Source organism: Thalassophryne amazonica, chromosome 5 (assembly GCF_902500255.1).
Source record: "Thalassophryne amazonica chromosome 5, fThaAma1.1, whole genome shotgun sequence".
Taxonomy (NCBI): Eukaryota; Metazoa; Chordata; class Actinopteri; order Batrachoidiformes; family Batrachoididae; genus Thalassophryne; species Thalassophryne amazonica.
In genome coordinates this window covers 20,183,353-20,204,098 of record NC_047107.1, presented here as the reverse complement: position 1 = coordinate 20,204,098, position 20,746 = coordinate 20,183,353, and the positions used below count along the sequence as shown (strand labels likewise).

General features: G+C 41.1%; 1 protein-coding gene and 1 long non-coding RNA gene across 2 annotated transcripts in view; both read right to left on the bottom strand.

Annotated features, from left to right (window-relative positions):
• Positions 1 to 2,623: 2,623 nt before the first annotated feature.
• LOC117510156 lies at positions 2,624 to 3,873 on the bottom strand. Its single transcript, XR_004560635.1, has 2 exons — positions 3,825 to 3,873; positions 2,624 to 3,792 (listed from the first exon to the last, which is right to left on the bottom strand). It is a non-coding gene; the product is annotated as an uncharacterized LOC117510156 (long non-coding RNA).
• Positions 3,874 to 4,517: 644 nt separating this feature from the next.
• The window catches only part of ncs1b (neuronal calcium sensor 1b), a 78,881-nt gene continuing 62,652 nt past the window's right edge, over positions 4,518 to 20,746 (bottom strand). The window contains exons 5-10 of the mRNA XM_034169770.1: positions 15,875 to 15,953; positions 12,797 to 12,885; positions 12,648 to 12,725; positions 12,059 to 12,166; positions 4,588 to 4,602; positions 4,518 to 4,547 (exon numbers count right to left, since the gene is read on the bottom strand). Of these exons, the coding sequence (XP_034025661.1) occupies positions 12,068 to 12,166; positions 12,648 to 12,725; positions 12,797 to 12,885; positions 15,875 to 15,953 (345 nt within the window). The 3' untranslated portion in view covers positions 4,518 to 4,547; positions 4,588 to 4,602; positions 12,059 to 12,067. The remainder of the gene's footprint in view (positions 4,548 to 4,587; positions 4,603 to 12,058; positions 12,167 to 12,647; positions 12,726 to 12,796; positions 12,886 to 15,874; positions 15,954 to 20,746) is intronic.

Here is a 20,746-nt window from a genome sequence, read left to right as displayed (position 1 = left end):
CTTAGAAAACCATTGTCAGTTAACACAGTTCGTTGCTACATCTACAAGTGCAAGTTGAAACTCTACCATGCAAAGTGAAAGCCATACATCAACAACATCCAGAAATGCCGCCACCTTCTCTGGGCCCGAGTTCATTTGAAATGGACAGATGCAAAGTGGAAAAGTGTGCTGTGGTCTGATGAGTCCACATTTCATATTGTTTTTGGAAATCATGGACGTCGTGTCCTCCGGACAAAAGAGGAAAAAGACCATCCAGATTGTTACCAGCGCAAGGATCAAAAGCCAGCATCTGTGATGGTACTGGGGCGGGCCACCATCAATGCTGAAATGTACATCCAGGTTTTGGAGCAACACATGCTGCCATCCAAGCATTGCCTTTTTCAGAGACGTCCCTGCTTATTTCATCAAGACAATACCAAGCCACATTCTGCACGTGTTACAACAGCGTGGCTTGGTTGTAAAAGAGTGTGGGTACTAGACTGACCTGCCTGCAGTCCAGACCTGTCACCCATTGAAAATGTGTTGTGCATTATGTGCAAAGTACGACAACAGAGACCCTGGACTGTTGAACAACTGGTCCTACATCAAGCAAGAATGGGAAAGAATTCCACCTACAAAGCTTCAACAATTACTGTCCTCAGTTCCCAAACGCTTATTGACTGTTGTTAGAAGGAAAGGTGATGTAACACAGTGGTAAACATACCACTGTCCCAGCTTTTTTGAAACATGTTACAGGCATCCTTTTCAAAATAAGCAAATATTTGCACAAAAACAATAAAGTTTATCAGTTTGAACATTAACTATCTTTGTGGTGTATTCAACTGAATATAGGTTGAAGAGGATTTGCAAATCATTGTATTGTTTTTATTTACATTTTACACAACATACCAACTTCATTGGAATTGGGGATGTACAAAAAAGTATGTTCAAAAATATTTATATTCACCCCGTGTACTACAGCTAAAGTCTGGCATGCCTTAATTGCTTAATTTCAGCTCCATTGTTGTGGTGAACAGAGACAAAAATATCACTCGTAGTATAACTGTTCACATACTTACATACCTCACTGCCACAAAACAGATCTTTAGGCACATCTCCACAAAATGTGATGTCTGTTAGGGGATACGAGAGACACATCTGTTTTTTGTGAAAGTAGTTGAACAAAAACAATGTAATGAAATGTGATGTCAAAGATCTAGAAATCATGTCAAGATGCTAAACAATACCAACATTTAATAGTTCTTGCTAAGAGGAACATGTGAAATCCTTTTCAGGATCTGAGCTAAAATTCAACCAAACAACAGCAACAACAACAAAAACGCTGTTAATGACAGAGATCCTTTTGTGATGACTTTTTGTGATGCTCATGTTGATAATGTATTTAAATGCAGAACAGCTCCTATCAAGCAGTTTATATTGTTTATTTGAAACCGTACTCTTCTCTGAACCCAAAACCCAAAGATTTTTATTTCCCGGACGAGTGTGGGCAGGGGAGGTCATGTCCCACTGTCGAACCTGACTGGGAATGCACTTCTCATGCAAACAATACTTTCAGATTCCGTAATCAAAACTATGTCATGTCACTGTAAACACAGCCAGCATCTCCAATCAAGCATGAGTCCAGAGATGGATTTGTCTTACTTACATACAGTATGTCTGAAGTTTAAAACAACCCATTTAAGGCCTGCATTTTTGGGTAAGGTATTGAAGGCATCATCATAATAGTAACATGACACTGTCATAAGTGTTACATGACACAGTCATGAAGAAGTCATAAACATTATGTCAATGTCATAAATGTTTATGACTGCTGTCATTGTCATTCAATTTTTTTAATGACAAGCTGCCATACAGCTGAAGACCAAAAAGGCCAAAGACAACTTCTGGTTATGTCACTTTGATTAAACTCAAGTTGTTATAATCAAGTCAACCCATAAAATGTCAACTTGTCATTATAAAAACCGAATGACATGGGATTGAGAAAATTACAGCCCCACCTAGAGGTGATATGAAAAAAACTTTTGTGTAGAGAAGCATTTTGGAAACCTGTGCCAATTCAACATGCAGATCCACCTTGGATTTGCTGTGGCGACCCCGAGTGCAAACAAGGGAGCAGCCGAAGGGACTTACTTTTACATTGGGTACTTAGTAAGCATTTGGTCTAAACGAGGAATTGAACTTGTTTTCTTTAATATTTATAGTTTTTCTCTGGGGTTTTACATTTGTTTTTTTAATTGGGACAGTGTGTCTCTGAGCTGAGCACAACGTCTTGATTGACAGATGTTCACGCCCCCTTTACGCACGCTGACACCTGGCTCTTGTTAGTATTTAAGGCTGCACCATCCAGGTCTTTCCAGGACTCCTACGAAGATGTAATTTGTACATCGAAACGTGAGTCTTATTCAATGTTTTCGGCACCTCTATAAATTTTCTGCACCTAATTCTGTGTTGCACCAGCTGTTTTCCTTTTCTACATTCATGACTGTGTCATGTAAGTTATGACAGTGTCATGTCACTATTATGACGATACCTTCAAGTAAAGTGTGAGGCATTTTGGTTATCATTCTGTGAGTGTTTAACATAAAACCCAAAACACACAAACTAAGAACCGGGAACAGAAAGGTTAACCACATAAATGTATTTTATTCTGTGATGTTAACAGGTAAAATACATTTAGCAAACTCTCACTTGCAAGGCAAAAATCAGTGAAGCTGATCAAACATCTTAATGCTCAAACTGAAATCACGAAGCATGAAAAAAAGGCATCGTCACATGCTCTGCGCCTCACACAGGAGGAATACAAAGTGGACTACGACAAAGTTTTACAGGCGGAGTGAATGTCCCTCAGCCTGGATTCAGATGTAAGCTGTGAAAACGCATTGTATCACTCACTCAGGATGCGGCTGTGCAATCGAGGAGACACTAGACACTTGTGCTAATGGGGAATAAGATGCACAGACTGCAAACGTAGTAAAATAATCCACTGAAGGTGCTCATTCATTCAATGTACTTCTTCGAATAATAAAACACAATCGGCTTGGAAGGGGCGATGTGATTCACCGCCCCCTGCACAAACAAATTAACAAACCAAGGGATTTTTTTTTTTTTTTTGAAGCCTTGGGCCTCTCAAATATGAACTGTAACTGAAAAAAAAAAAAATTAGGGATGCAGAGGCACATATCTGAGAGTACCAATACTACAGGTTGGCTCAATCTTTCAGCCAGTAAGTATAAGGGGTACACTGCAGTTTTCTGCTGTTGTTTCTTTGGTATTTAAGACACGTTTAATCTGGATATGCTTTATTGTGATATATAACATACTGATATACTCCACAGTAAATTTTGCAGAGTAAAATATACTCTGCCAGCATAACATTTGGTCCCAGTCCAAATACAGTTGAATACACTCTATTATAGAGTGAAATCAGCTCTATGGTCTTGTCAAATCACAGTTTTCAACTCCAGTAAGTCACTCACAGCACGATAGAGTTGATTTTACCCTGTGATGGAATTGATTTAGCACTGTCATAGAGCATATTTAACTCTATTTGGACTGGGACCAACTGTTATGCAAGCAGAGTATATTTTACTCTGCAAAATTTAATATGTAGGTACAACATAACTACTATTGCATCCCAGTTTTTTCACTTACAAGTCCAATTATAGTCTAGAGCAGGGGTGGGCAGCGAGGGCCGAGACACTGCAGGTTTTCCTTACAACCAATCACCTCAGCAGGTGGATTGCTGATGGGCTTCTCCCCTGAACATAAATACCTGATCGTCAATTAAATCACCTGCAGAGACACCTGATCATTAATGAAATCACCTGCTGAGGTGATTGGTTGTAAGGAAAACCTGCAGTGTCTCGGCCCTTCATGGCACATGATTGCCCACCCCTGGTCTAGAGGCCTTAAGGCTTCCAAAAACCCCTTGGTTCTTTAAGATGGGAGGGGTTGCATGGAGCAAGTCTCTTCTGAAAATACCTCAGAACATGAACATGATAAAAATCCATCCAGCACAATAATGAAAAATACAGTGCAATACATTTCAACACCTCTGATTAAAAAATCCAACTGCATCCCTTTTTTATGAGGAAATCCCATAAATGCAGCGAAGCAGAAAATAAATTACCATTATCATATTCACATTATATACACGTTGCTGCTTGGAAACTTTAACTTTGTGCTGATTTTGACACATTTCTCCTCTTTCATCCAGATTTAGAGTCCGTCCATGCGATGAAGAAGTGGCATGTTCTCTGGTGGAGTGTGTCAACATATGGCACACCAAGATCTTTACTGGACCGTCCACTAGAGGTGGGGGGTGGGTAGACATCACTGCACATGTAGAAATGTTCTGACACGGTCCTCAACACTGCAGGAGTTTCCACAGAATCACAGACATACGAGGGCTTTGCTGACATGTTTGAGTTCTCTGTGATACCAGAGGGTCCTGATTTCTGCACACTCACACAAAAAATAAAAAACTACTGACACAGGTGCTGTGCGGCTGTGGGGTAAGAACGGCTGTAGTCCTCTTCTGGGTGGGTGTGGGAGACCATGTGGTTTCCTCTCGGTGGCGGCACTGGTTCTGCCTGTTGGACTCTGGAAGATCCATGTGAGAAGTTGTAAGAATTAATTAGGGCTAAACAGATGACAATAAATGATGTTCCAAGCAAGCGAGATGTATAAACAGTGCCAACGTATCATAAAAACATGTTTTCACAGGCTGACTTCACAGTTGACAACACACTGAGCAGGATGTCAGCCGCATTTGGCACCAATTGGGACAATACATTAGTACATTAAGCAGTGAGAGGATATAGTCTTTGATACTTCCAAAAAAAAAAAGAAAAAAAAAATCATGTACTTCCTCAGCCCAGCAAAAAAACTGCATCAGAAATTTGTTTTCATCCCAACAGCTCTTCATGCCTCGAGAAAGGTTGTAGCATAGTGGATGTTTTTGTGTGTGTGTGTGTTAGAAGGATTTGCACCATCAATTAGCTTGTTCAAATCGTCATCCGTCAGCAAAACAAACTCCGCCATGTTTAGCTAAACACCGTCCCCACTAGTATGTGCGTGGGCGGGATTCGCAGCGTGTAATGGTAAAAATGTATGGAACCAATTTGCACGGTAAATGGGAACGTGACACAAATGGAAGAATAATCCATGACACTTGACATACAAAGCACCAATCAAATGACAAGGCACTCAGCCATTATACAATAATTTTTATCCATGATGCTGTGAGGTTATTTTTATAATGCCATGATGTCAAATCAGGAGAAGTTTGGTCATTGATTTTTCAGTTCCGCTGCAGTGTGTTTTCAAGCCTTTTTATGAGTTAAAAAAAAGAAACAAAGCTTCTTTCACTTACGCACACAGCCCTGACCCCGTATGTGAGAATGCAAATATTCCAGATGTTAAATGGACTTTAACATGCAAACTCACTTGTGCCAATGATACTTTCATCAATCCATAAATATGTTTTCTAAACTTGCTGATTCCAGTTAAGGTCATGAGAGTCTGGAGCCAATCCCAGCAGTCAGTGGGTGAGAGGAGCGGTACGTACACCCTAGACAGGCCGCCAGTTTATCCCAGGGCTGACACTTGCCACGCCCTCAGGGTCAGCTTTTACACTGTAATTTAGTTCCGTACTCAAGTACAATTAAGCCATCGTTGATCATCATATGTTGTGAATCCACAAACCTGTAAATGCTCTTGAATTATTCCAAAAAGTCTGAGAATGTGTTTTGTGGAATGTTTTGATTGTATGTTTTTTCCCCGTCAAATTTGCAGCAAGCATTTAACATCTTTAGCAGACCAGACCAGACTCTCGCACAGTAATTATGTCTCATCAGGGTTCTCCACAGGACTTTTAATGAACAGGTATAAACAAAGGAGAGCATGAAGCACGAGCTGTTCAATAATGACGCAATGAATGACATAATCCTACCGGAACTCTGCTGTGCAGGGAAAAAATACACTTGTAAACAAGCACACTCTGTTTTGGAGTGATTTCATTCAGTAAAAATGTTTTTTTTTTTTTTTTTTAAGCAAATTCACATTCACGCTCTGATCTGCATGCATACTGCAGGAGCAAAACAACAGAGAGCATCAAGTACCAGAAACGGTGCAGCTACTGTTACTTTGTTAGGGAGTGGTGCCCTGTTGTGGACTGGTTGGGGAAATCTGTGCACATCCTAAAAATAGTCCACTTGTGTGATTTACTACACCTTATTTTCATACCAGGTGTGAAATGTACCCGAATATTTAAAGGCCCCTTCACACATAGTACGAATGTGGCTGAATTGTGCACGAAGCAGGAATTGTATGCAGTGTGTGTAAAATCAGAGCTGCCTCCAACGGCTCGTACACCTGTTGCTACAACTATTTGCGCACACCAGTGGCTGAAAGACAGAGTGTGCCCTGTGAGAGCCCAGTCCATCTCTCTCACGGCAGGTGTCAGCCAAATTCCAGGTGACACACACGACCATTCAATGCCGCTCGCTTGACACTTAGAAAATGTGTGGCCATTCGAGGTGTTAAGCACAAAAATAGTGAGCAGACGATCACTTTTGAGCTGGCTGTGAAATTTGTCTAAGTGCCCCCCACGAGTGTGGCATTGGAAAACAACAATGCACATGTGGTGTGCAGAGAGGAGGAACTGGTGGAAATATTGAACTCCAAGGATGCCAAAAACACTAAGAAGGTAGACAAGCACGCTACTGACGTTTTAGAAGCATTCATATGCTGTTCACAACAAAATAAATTGATCTAATTTACTTGACTCTTTGTTGTTTGCTTAATTTGGGAGGGGGGTGGAGAACATAACAATTGATGGATGGCAAGTCGTCCAACATAGTGAAATATTGGATTCAGAAACGTTATATTGGGGGGCCTGGCTGTCGGGGGGCCTTGTGCTCTTCCTGGGCCCAGGGTCGGGCCTCGCCTCTTGTCTGGGGGCTGGGCCCCACCTTCATGTGGCTCGGTGGTCCCTACCTTGTGCTTTGAATTCGGTTGCGGTGGCTCCTTTGCTCCCCGTCTTTGCTGCTGCTCACTCCCGCCCTCGGGGCCGTGGCCTGGGTGCCGTGGTTCTGGGGCTCCCAATATTGGTGGGCCCTTGCCGGCGCCCTGTGTGCTTCCCTCGGGTTTGGGGCGGCTCCCTGCGACCCTGGGGGGTTGGGCGTGCCGGAGTGGTCCATGTCATATGGTAAGGTTCTGTACTTTAGTCTTGGCCCAACACACCAGCCACAGTAGTGATCGGATATACAGCTGTGATCTGGGTCTCTGTGTGTGGATGGTTGCGTGTTTGTGGCCGTCACCACAATTCGGTTTTTGGGTGCTTTAAGGGGTCCTTAAAGGGGTCCTTAAAGCTGTAGTAACAGACCTTATTCTCTGTGAAGCCCGTAAAATTTTCACCGAATGCCAGATAAATTTTTCGAATGGTTTCCAGGTGCCAGTCTCTAACAGCTTCTGAAAAAATTCTGATGGAAAAAAAGTCCTTTTCATTCCGCCATTTCCAGACAATGAAAATCCGACGAGGGGACGGGACCACTCCTTCCCAAGGCGTGCTCACAGGTGAATGACGTCACCGACAGGCATGGAAAAACTCACGCATGCGCACGAGGGTTCAAGCATGTCTGACGTAAAAACATATGAATGAAATCCATATAGTTTTTGAAAAAAATAAAAAGGACCGTTACTTTATTGACAGACCTCGTATATTGGACTTGGCTACGCCTCGTCCAATATAACTTTTCTTAATCCAATATTTCTCTGTGTTGGACTCCTTACCATCCATTATTTGTATTTTATATATATACAAGGTCTATTAGATAATAAACCGACCCTTTTATTTTTTTTAACTATATGGATTTGAATGATGTGCGATTACATCAATCATGCTTGAACCCTCGTGCGCATGCGTGAGTTTTTTCATGCGTGTCGGTGACGTCATTTCCCTGTGGGCAGGCCTTGAGTGAGATGTGGTCCCGCCCTCTCGGCTGAATTCCTTTGTTTCACACGCTGCTCGAGACGACGCGCGTTGCTTTATCAACATTTTTTCTGGACCTGTGAGGAATATCCGAGTGGACACTATTCGAAAAATTAAGCTGGTTTTCGGTGAAAAATTTAACGGCTGATGAGAGATTATGGGGTGTTTCTGTCGGTGTAAGGACTTCCCACAGAGCAGGACGTCGTGCAGCGCTTCCAGGCGCCGTCGCCGGCCTGTTTCGACCTGAAAACATCCTAATTTAAGGCTTAATTCACCCAGGATGTCGTGAGAGAACAGAGAAGATTCAGAAGAGGCCGGCATGAGGACTTTATGCGGACATTCCACTGTTTACGGACATTTTTTAATGAAAGACGTGCGCGCAAATTCGCCGAGTCGTTTCCGTGATGACTCGGCAAATCTGTGTGCGCCGCGACAGGAAAAACACCTCCGTGTTGAAAACCATTTGTAAAATTCAGGCGGCTTTTGATGGCTTTCAACAAGTGAGTAACTGAGAAATTGTTTAACAGCTTGGGCATGTTCCAACTTGCCCGTTAAGGTTTCCAACGGAGGTGTTTTTCCTATCGCGACCCCCCGCGGTCAGGTCCGGCCCGACATGCGACTCTGCCCGCATGTTCTTTCATTACAAAATGTCCGTTAACAATGGAATGTCCGAATAAACTCCTCATGCCGACTTCTTCTGAAAGTTCTCTGTTCTCTGACGACTTCCTGGATCAACAGAGCCTGAAATGTGGAAGTTTTCAACTTGAAACGGTGAGACACTGCCGCCTCGAAGCGCAGATCGCCGTCAGGCGCCGTGGGCCATCCTTACAGCGACACTACCAGACCAAAATCTCTCATCAGCCGTTAAAATTTTTACCGAAAACCAGCTGAATTTATCGAATGGTGTCCACTCAGTTGTGCCTTACAGTTTTGAAAAAATTTTGATCAATCAAAGCAGCAGTCTCTGAGCCATTCCTAAACAATGAAAAAAACGACGAGAGGGTGGACCACTCCTCACTCAAAGACTGCCCACAGGCGAATGACGTAACAGACAGGTGTGAAAAAACTCTTGCATGCCCACGAGGGTTCAAGCATGTCTGATGTAATCACACGTGATTCAAATCCATATGGTTTTTGAAAAAAATAACAAGGTCAGACACTTTTCTAATAGACCTTGTATATATATATATCGTACACTCGTAGCACACACACAAGCGTGTGGAATAAAAGGCACTAACAAAGACAAACGATGTGCAGACTGAGCTGCCCTCCTGTGCGTTACAGGTGTTACAAACCTGGAATCCCATCTGTGCTTTCTTTTTGGAGGTGAGTTTGCAGGTTAATTTGGGCTTTGTGTGTGTATGTGTGTGTGTGTATCCCTTTTTTTTTCTTTAGCTGTCACCTGGCAGCACGGGGAGATCCACCAGCTCTCATGGCGTAAGGTTGACAGGGGGGGCTTTATGTGATGTGAAAAGTCACAGACAGCAAAACACATTCAGAATCTGAAGTGAGCTTTCAGACAAAATCTGATTTGCAAAAACACAATATGAATCGCATTTGAAACCATCAACACTTGTGACAGTTCAGACTTGCAGAATGTGTGAATGGTGCAGTGAGCCAGTGGATATGTGAATGACATTTTGCAACTGACAAGAAACTGGAAAAAAAAAAAAAAATGAGCATCTGAGGTTGAAGAAGCAGTGCCATTTACACAAAGAAACCAGCAAAAATATGTAATTGGAGAATCAATGGGTGCTTTCATATCCAGTTTGTTAGCTCAGACCTTCAGACTTTTCAGTTTAGTTCAAACCAAACTAGAAGTTGTGAAAGCTGCCTTGAATAATGGTCTGGACCAAATGGTGAAAATTTGGTCTGATCAAAAAAGGTGGTTGTTGCTAAGTTTAAACTGAACCACAGTTCAGTTTGTTTGCAGAGTGAAAACTTTCTGGATGGATTGGACCTCCTAACCAATCATAGGAAGCTGAGGCAGCTTCACCCAATAAACAGGAGAAGAAAAGGACAATTTTTAAATTACTGTGTTTCCCAGACTATAAGTAACACTTTTTCTGTTGTTGGTCCCAGATTGAGGAATGACCTGCCTCTCTGTATCAGGCAGGCGGATTCACCTCTAGTCTTTAAATCTTGCCTTAAAACATATTTGTTTTCTTTGGCTTTTGACTAGAGTGTTGATGATTTTACTGTTTTAAAGACTTATATTGTTGACACTGTTATTTACCATGTAATTATTTATTTACATCTTTGTTGTACAGCACTTTGGTCAACCTTGTTTTTTTTTAAATGTGCTCTACAAAAAACTGGATTGGATTGGACTTTTTTTGATGAAAAATACTGCATTATTATCTGTGGCGACAGATAATAATGCAGCAAATGCTTATTGAGTGTTGTTAGAAGGAAAGGTGATATAACACAGTGGTAAACATACCACTGTCCCAGCTTTTTTGAAATGTGTTACGGCATCCATTTCAAAATGAGCAAATATTTGCACAAAAACAATAAAGTTTATCAGTTTGAACATTAAATATCTTGTCTTTGTGGTGTATTCAATTGAATATAGGTTGAAGAGGATTTGCAAACCATTGTATTCTGTTTTTATTCACATTTTACACAACGTCCCAACTTCATTGGAATTGGGGTTGTAGAAGATGTATCTTACTGAATTTTCATGAATCTTGGTTTGGAGCTTGTTCTGTACTTTCAGGTGAAAGCACCCAATGAGATTTGAGGACTGTAAGGACTAGTAATGAAATCATCGGAGAGACTCGAGGGATACCAATAGTCATTTCCATGGCATAGTTTCTGCCTCCTGCATGATCTGCCCAGGCACTGCACATCATCTAAACCAGGGGTGGGCAACATTTTTCCAGAAAAGGCCAAGAGGGTGCAGGTTTTCTTTGCAGCCACTGACTCCACCAGGTGATTTCACTGATTAATATCACTTTGAGCAGATGGAATCAGTTAATCAGTGAAATCACCTGGTGGCTGCAAAGAAAACCTGCACCCTCTTGGCCTTTTCTGGAAAAATGTTGCCCACCCCTGATCTAAACCAAACGGAGCATTTCTAGTAGGTGAGCACAGAATGGGCACAAACAGTCAGCACCTCATGTTGTATGTAACATATGCAAAGGGGTACGTCTAGACAGTGTCTGGAGAGTTCAGGATGTTCAGGTCTGGACATTGTCCAGAATTCATATAAAAACACATCTTCTTTGGTGTAAGGCTGAAATTTTCCAAGAACAACAAAACAGTAGATACAGGTCGGTTGCAAAATGTAGGTTTAGATCATACAAACAGATATGAGAGTGCGGTGACTAAATAATGTAACTGAACCACCTCCATCTGATGGCTTCTTTATTTTATCTTATAATGTTACAAAGAACATTTAAAGAGAACAAGAGCTCTTAGATTTTTTTTTTAAATTGTATGTTTCTTGGATGAGTGTCCGTCATCCGTAATCTTCACTGTTAAAAAAAAAAGTGTCCACATTTTGCATTCAGTTCAATTTTCAACCTAAATTATATCATCCTGGGTATTGTGGTGCATCCACATGTTGATAGCAGAAAACAGCCAAATGCAGATGTGACGGCAATTTGAGACACTGTAACTGTGCCATCGTAAATACGCAGGCAATAATTTGCTTATATAAAATGCAATTTAGTATTCTGCTCAATGTAATATCAAAGTGGGTGAATCCACACCAAAAGAATTACTTGTGGGTGCTTCATCTTTGAAGAATAAATCAACATTGCATTTGCCAGTGCAGCTGCAAGAAGAAGGAGCTAAAAATTTTAGAATTTTCAACAGGGTGCCCTCTCTTGCTGCATGGTGTGCAACTCTCATATCCAGCGCTGGTGGAATTTTCTGTCATCTAATCATTGATTACTGAATGAAACATTGGAAGCCTTGCAGTATCACAGTACTCCTGATGTTTAATGCTATCATATGAAATTGATTAATTCCACTTATTTCATATCTCAAGTTCACATTTTTCTTTTTTATATGTAACCATGCTGTAATGGCATCAAAGCTCATAAATAGCACACTCACCGAATATTCCTACACAAGTCCATCATAAAGTGACAATGCCTGAACAATAGAGGGGTCTGCTTTTGAACCCTCCTGAAACTCCTGCAGAGTCAGCTTGCCATCTGCATTCTGGAAAAGAGAATAAGATTGAGATACGTTCATGCTTGTATGCAGTGCTACCAGCAGGGGGCTGTCATGCTCTCATCAAAACAAAAACCACTCCTTTTCATGATTTTGGTTCAGTGCACTTGGATGATAACCACTTTTTCCCAATAACAGTCCAAAGCCCTGCTGTTTTGCTCATCCAGTGGGCTGATGTTGGCTCTGCTGGTCTGACTAACACACCCATGCACACTGCATCTTACTTCTCACTTATTCCCAAGTAGTATCTAGGGGCTGAGGGAGCAAGCAAAAGGATAAGACTATATGTGCTGTATAATAAAGGTTAGTGACACTGTGATGGCCCCCTAATAACTCTAAAATAAAAGCTGATTTAGGATACCTGAATGTTAAACGACAGCAATCATCACCATATTTGTGTCAAAGTTTAATTTTACACTTTAATCCACAAGTGGCTGTATTAGCATTGTGTTCTTTTTAAAATACTAACCTTATCCATCATTGCAAAAATACGGTCCACTCGCTTTTCTGGTGTGTTTTCTTCTTCTGGCAGCTCCACTGTGTTCCCCTAAAATAATAAATCATTACATTTGTTTTCTACGCGTCAGATTTACACATTTCATTGTTGGTCAAACTCACCACCATCTGGTATATGGCATCTACGATATTAAGCATCTCATCGCGGGTGATGTAGCCGTCATTATCAAGGTCATATAATTTAAAAGCCCCTACACAGACACACACATTAAAATATATGTTTCACTACATTGACTGCAGATCAGGCGCTCCCTGTGGTACTGAGGTCCCATTTAAAGTTATAATTAAAAACAGATGGTTACATAAAAGTTAACATTTACATGGATTATATAGTACACAGATAATATCTCAATGACATAACTGTACAAAACCAAGCTAACAATCATATTAATATGATAATGCTCTCAAAGCAAAATCTGACACACATTAATATTTGATGGGCATATACTTAGCATTTGCTCTCTTCTTCAAAAATGACACACTGTACCTTTTAATCCGGTGAAGCAGGCAGCGTTTTTCTGTCATGACAGTTTTTCCCAACATGTTTGAGTAGGATAGCATTACTTAAAAAAACAACAACAACGAAAAACAATCTAACCTCTAATTGTCTTGTTTGAACAAGAGCTGAACCTGGACTGATTTGATTGTCAGTTTTTCACTTTCACTGATTCGCTGAGGCTCCTCACCTGCTCCTCCTCTCCTCTCGCTCTCTCGACTCTGCCCCCCCAACCATTTCTGAGCTTTTTGGAAACAGAGCCTTTAAACTGTAAAACAAACCTAAACTTCTGAGTGTATCAGCATCTCGCAACACAGAAGCAACTCTGGATTTTGAAACATTTTTATGGAGGATTTTTTTTTTCCTTTAAGTCAGAGCAGATAGAGACCGCTATCTATCTGCTCTGAACTCCTTTCGGCGTTTTGTGGCTTCACAGAGCACTGAAAGCAGCTGACTGCTGATCTCTCTGCTGTTTGCGGCTTAGATATGAAGAAAATGAGAAATATATTTCTTATTTCTTTAATTATTTGGTCCATAAGCTTGAAATACCATAGAATTGGTATATTTTTCAGAAACATTTCAGTTCAAAATCTGTGCTGGCGGGACAGCCAATTTGAACCAGAGAGCCGAGCAGAAATTTGCAGAACTGGGTGGTACGCCCAGCACCACCCACTGTAGCTAGAACCATGATATATATATATATATATACACATAGGGTGTCTCAAAAAAATTTACCCAAAAGTATTTTCACAGCACAGAAAAACCAATCAATATTATCAGACATTTTCTGCATGACCATGTGGCCAAAGCATGTAATTTTTCTCCCCAATGCACAGTTTTTAGTTCAGTCTTTACTTTTTGATGTTTTAACCCTCCATCTTTTACACCACAAGATCAATGCAACCTCCTTGTCTGAAATTTCCCAAAAAACAAATCATCCGTCTCCAGTTTTCCGGAAAAAAAACACCTAGCAAATTCAAGTCTCCTTCCCATTTGCTGGGGAGTTAGTTCACTCTGAGACAATTTTGTATGGAAAGAGATGCAAGTCAGCCCTTAGGATGCATTTCACAGAGCTCGACAATTTTTGTTCTCTGAATTAGGGTCAACTGTGGCATTTTTCTTGGACATTAATGTCTTGCAGAACAAATTTAAGGGTTCCTGAAATCATGGCCAAAAAAAAATCACAAATTCTGCCAGGGTATGTAAACGTTTGAGCACAACTATGTATATATTATATCATTAAAATTTCTGTAAGTAACATGTTTTATGTTGGCATAAAAAACAAGTAAAAAGAAAAAAACAAAACCTTTGGCTCTGCCAAATTCTTGTGAGTTATATCTCATACCACACCATCTTATTTGAAAATCAGTTCATTACTAGTTGAATGATCTTGTGAATAGGACTAGAGATGGGAACAAAAGCAATGCCTCTGTTATGTGTCGGACGCAGCCCGGAGAACCGACCAGCGTTTGAAGGACCCAGTATAAAATAAGCAGAGCACTGTACAAAGGATAACAGAATTTAATGAACATAACAGTGCTGTGATAAATATAAAAGTGCGCGGTCTGGCGTGGCGGATTTGCGGTGTGCTCCCAGCAGCACAAAACGGTCCGGAGCCAGAACCAGTTCGGACCCAAGGACCCCGCCAACACCCCCCAGGTGGCCGCGACAAACCGAGTCTGTGAAAGAAGAAATCATCATGTGAGTCCACACTCAACACACAGAGGGACCGCTCAAAGGTGTACAAACAGCAAACACTTCCTGGCTTAATTACTAATCAGCTTCCCACCCTGCAGGCATGGAACACCCTGTTCACAAAACTCCACAGCAGTGGAAGCTGATTAAACGACTACATACAGCTCAATATAATAAGGTGTGAGGGACACCATATTTACTGACTGTATAAATGTTAGTCACAAAATCTAACGTACCTCAGGAAGTGTGCTGACGAGCGTGAGACCTCACCCCCTCCTCTTTCACAGACCATGCATCAAACCTGGACGTTCTCTGCATCCACTGATGATGAGATGGCTCTCGAGACGACGATCTCACCCGTCTGGTCACAAGGTCGAGTCTCTGGCAAATACACACTGTGTACTCCAGTCTTAAATGCCACCATGTTCCAATCCATGTAGATGCACCACAGCTGTGAGTCCTGACGAGCCGCAGGTGATCAGCCTCAGGTGATCAGGGTGAGGTCCTGATAAACTCAGCTACACAGCCACTCAGTCCCAAATGCAAGCCACCTGGAAGGAAAAACAAAAGACAGAAACAAAAAGGCAGCCAGGCCCCCCAGCCATACAACAGCCTCCTTCACTTCAGAATGCCCTAACAGCTGAATGAGCAAGAGTGGAAATGTATTAATATCATATGATGCAGAGGATCTAATCTCATGCACATTTCTGCAGTAATATCCCCTCTTTTTTTGTTTCAAGATGAGGCATAACTGCCAAACAATGCATTCTTTCTCATAATGGAAAAGAATCATTCAGAAAATTCTGAAATCCACATTGGAATGCTGGCATCTTTGCAGGGCTCCACTGGAGCAATTGCCATCCTGTGTCAAATAATCATTTATTTGTTGTGCTCTTAAGACTGCACCAGTCCTCTTTGATGTGCAATACAATCAGTGGTAAAACCTGTCATTTAAAAGTCAACAACTGGGGGATGAGAGTGCATCATACATCTCAGCTTCTCATCCAGAGTCCCTCGAGAAGTCACAGACAGTGCCTGAATGAACTCGGAGAACTCGATGCGTCCATCCTGCAATGACAGAAAGAGAACATTTGAAGAACAGTGAGCTCAATTCACACTTGATATCTCACAGTCTCCTCACTGCTATTTCCTCATGTATTCTCCTGAAAAAAGGGCCAGATGTTTGCTCAAAGTCAGCTGCTATTTTTGCCATACACCTGGCTCTCTCCTGAGGCAGAAATATGTCACCACTGGTCATTAGCAAGATGGATGCTGCTGGTGCAAAGTCCAAAACATCCAGCACACAAATACACAACCACTGTATATTTAGGGCAAAAATGTTTCACCATTTCCCAATGATTTCCTACAATGAATGTCAAAAATATTCCACCCTGATATTTCCCCTCAGCTCTGTGAGAACATGGTGCCCAGGATTTAATCACGGTAGCCGAAAATTTCCCATTTCCTTTCTAAAATGATGGCTTTCAGCATTCTTCTGTGAAGCTGCTCTGTGGCTAGCACAGTGCTAACATGCATAATAAACAACTACAAAATGAAAGTGTAAAGTGGCACAAACTGCCAGTTCACAGCAACTCAACGAGCTATGAGCTCCAGCCTCAAGTCACTGCACAGGAATTACTCAAATCAAACAGTGGCGCTGCAGAAAGGAAATGCTGTCCCATAACCGAGAATTGATAGTAATGGTTTGTGGACAATAAACTGACCGTGTAAATTGGCTTTCGGGAAGCAGATCCAGCAGGCCAGAAGACAATCCTCATTGTCATTGTATACTGTCGGCTTCATTTACAGCCAAACTATTCTATGTATGCCTGAGCCCATCAGAACCCAGAAGTTAAGCAGAGCAGAACCTGCCCACTTCTTAGATGGAAGACCAGGTGACTGTGTGTTGCTCCAGGTCAAACTGTAGTTGCACCAGGAAAGGCATCTAGCGCAAAACTTGTGCAAAATTCCAGCATGTATCTGTACTGGATCTGCTGTGGCGACCCTGTACAAATGGGGGGTAGTTAAAAGATGAACAATATATTCTCAGCTTTATTTAAGTTTCTTCTAATATTCTATTACAGCTTCCCAGAAGACTGAGTCATGCTCCAGCTTATCTTTCAGATGAAAAGCAAAGTGTTCTTCAAGGCCTTAGAATGGACAGACTATCTATGCCAGACATCTGAGCAGACAGATGTGGCCAACGGCACGTATTGCTGATTTAACACCTTAACACTGCTAAGATCAATAGCTTTCCTCATCAATATGATAATAAACATCAGACAAAAGGTAAGACTTGCGTGGCTGACACAAACCCCTTCTTAAGTCAAATTAATTTACCTCCATGATAGGAAGACACCCTTGTGGCCTTCTAAATATTTGAACCATATGCTGCATAATTCACTGAGGTGATTTACTTCAGACTTATTGTATAGTTTGTATTTTTTTGGACCAGTTACAGCTTATTTTATCATTGTATTGATGAATCAGTCTTCCAGAGCATGAATGTGTTACTGTGGAAATTAAATGCGAAAGATCTAAAAATATAATTACAAGCTGTGTTTACAGAGCACCAGGATCAAACATAAAAAAAATAAAAATGTGGAAAAGCTGACTGAGATCTACAACATTATTAAAAACAATAAGCTTTTATTTGTTTGTGGGCACTTCAACATAGACTTCCTAAATTCTCATAGCCAAAAACATACAACTGAATTTATAAATTCTGCACTTTGTATGGGGATGTATCCAGTGATTACCCATCCAACTAGGATAACTGTGAACACATCAACACTTACTGACAATATACTGACAAATGTTACCATGGGGAATTTAGAGGGGGGATTACTTATTAGTGACATCAGTGATCATTTGCCGGTTTTAGTAGTTTTCAATTCTTTAGCTGATAAAATTGACCATACTGAAATGACAAATTTCAAAAGGAAAATAACAGAGGAAACTTTGGAAAAGCTTAGAATGGATTTAAGGGATCACAACTGGAGTGACATTAATATTGAGGACATTGATCAATCTTATGAATCATTCACTTTAATTATTTCCCATTCATATGAAAAAAAACATAAAAGTTGGAAATAAGCAAAATGTTGATAAGCCTTGGATCACTAAGGGCCCCTTCACACATAGTACAAATACGAACAAATCAGGGTGAATCATGGCAAAATAGCTTGTATGAGCAAACCACGAAAACATTGAGCCGATGGGCAGGCGTGAATGATGCCGCCGCAATGGTTTCAAACACGGCAGAAACAACAGCGGAAACAGTGCAAGCAGCTGGAGTATGTGTAAACACAATGCACAGCTGCTGCGCAAAAATAAATAAATAAAAATACATGGCCCCTATGGGGTTCGAACCTGCAATTTACAAAAGCTTTAATTGCCAGCCAGAAATGTTACCACTGTGCTACCATCACTATCCTATAAAGGGTGCGGAAAAATGCCTGAAATCAAGAAGGACATGGACGAATTTAAGAAAATAAAACCACCACATTTTATTGAATCCCTCTTATCAAGCAGACAATACAAGTATGATCAATCTGTTCCTCTGTAGATGACCCATGGTCACAGATGTACAGTCATGAAATGACATGAATGAAGCAGTGTGCTGCTGGTGGCATGTCCAGCCGGACCTGCGCATGTGTCCGGCCCGACACACGTCTTGTGGACGGCACACCGCAGGACAGACACCGCATCATGTGGAACAGAGCTCACGTGAGTGACGTAACACTGATATCGCCCACTGTGTGTTATGATCTGACGGTCCATTTCACCTGGGCCAGCCTGTCAATGTGTGCGATGTGCGCTCACTCTCTGCAGCCCGTTGCAACATATATGTTATGTATGTCCACATGAGCACAGCAAGCAGACACATGCACGTCACAGTGGACAGTTGTAAGTTCACGTCCGTCCAAACACGGTGCATATTCTCCAGCTGGGATGTCCAGAACCAGAGATCTCCACAGCAGCTTCTGTCGGCAGACACACCCCCTGTCCGTCCAGCTCACACACCAATGTGTCACTGTGTCTGTGTTATGTGAGCTGTCAGTGAGTCTCTGGTCAGCAGCTGACAGGCACCTCACTGTGCTGTGTGCGCTCAGACCTGCCTGTCCGGATCCCATGTGGTCATGTTTGTGTAGCATATATATATATATATATATATATATATATATATATATATATATATATATATATATATATATATATATATATATATACATCAGCATTTTATGCAAGTGTGCTCCCCCACCCCCGGCATGCCACATGCCCATGTGTTGCGGGGTGTGTGTGTGTGTGTGTGGGGGGGGGGGGCAGGGCGCGAACCACACGTATGCCACATATGTTGGGGGGGAGCGGAAGCGTGACACACACGCACACGTGCAATACACATGCAGACCACAGGTGTGTTGCCTTTTGCAAAGCCACACTCGTGGGGGCTCTCAGACAAATTTCACATCCAGCTCGTAAGTGATCGTCTGCTGACTGTTTTCGTGCTAATAGTGTGAATGGTCACACATTTTCTAAGTGCCAAGCGAGCAGTGTTCGATGTTCATGTGTGTCAGCTGAAATTTGGCCGACACCTACCGCAAGAGGGATCGAATGAGCTCTCACAGCGGACACTCTGCCTTTCAGCTGCTGGTGTGCGCAAATAGTTGTAGCAACAGGTGTACGGGGCGTTGGAGGCAGCTGCGATTTTACATGTGTGAAGGGGCCCTAAGGGACTGCAAAATGCATGTAAAAAGAAACATTTTCTGTACAAGCAGTTTTTAAAGCTAAGAACATTTGATGCTGAGAAAAGATATAAGATATATAAAAACTAACATTATGCAATCTTGTAAAAGGCAGTAGTATAGTGATTTATTGGAAAACTATCAAACAAACATTAAGGGTACTTGGAAGCTTTTAAATGAAATCATAAATAAGAAAAATACTGCTAAGGAATATCCTGTCTTTTTTACACAAATACTGATACAGTTGTTATGGGAAATAAAGCTATACCAGATCACTTTAATGATTACTTTGTTAATGTGGGTAAAAATTTAGCAAATTCAGTTGTATCTTCTAAAACGTGCTCTTTGGATTACGGAAAAAAAAAGTTCAGGATTCAGTGTTCATTAAAGGAACTGATGAATATGAAATAATTGACATTGTTCATAAACTCAAGGGGAAAAAATAAACTGATAGCGATAATTTTGATATGTTTCCGATTAAAAATATTATTGATTGTATTGTTAAACCTTTCAAGTATATTTGTAATTTGTCACTAATGACTGGGAAATTTCCTTTCAGAATGAAATTAGCTAAAGTGATACCGCTGTTTAAATCTGGTGACAAACATGTATTTTCAAATTATAGGCCAATCTCACTCTTACAATTTTAAAATTTTTTAGAAAAGGTATTTGTAAAGAGGTTAAATGATTTCATAACTAAACATCATATACTTAGCGAACAGCAATAAGGTTTTAGAAAAAGAAAATCACACTACTTCACTGGCTGTAATTGATTTTATTGAACAGAAAATAAGCAATATACTGTAGGGTTTTTTTATTTACAGAAAGCATTTGATATTGTTGGTCGCAATGATTTGATACTATTTGATTGATGACAATGATTTGATACTATTAAAGCATTTGATACTATAGATCAGGGGTATTCAACTCGTTCCAGAAAGGACAGAGAGGGTGCAGGTTTTCTTTGAAACCACCCACTCCACCAGGTGATTTCACTGATTAACTGATGTTAATTAGTGAAATCACCTTGTGGAGTGGGTGGTTGCAAAGAAAACCTACACCCTCTCGGCCCTTTCTGGAATTAGTTGAATACCCTGCTATGGATCATACTTTGCT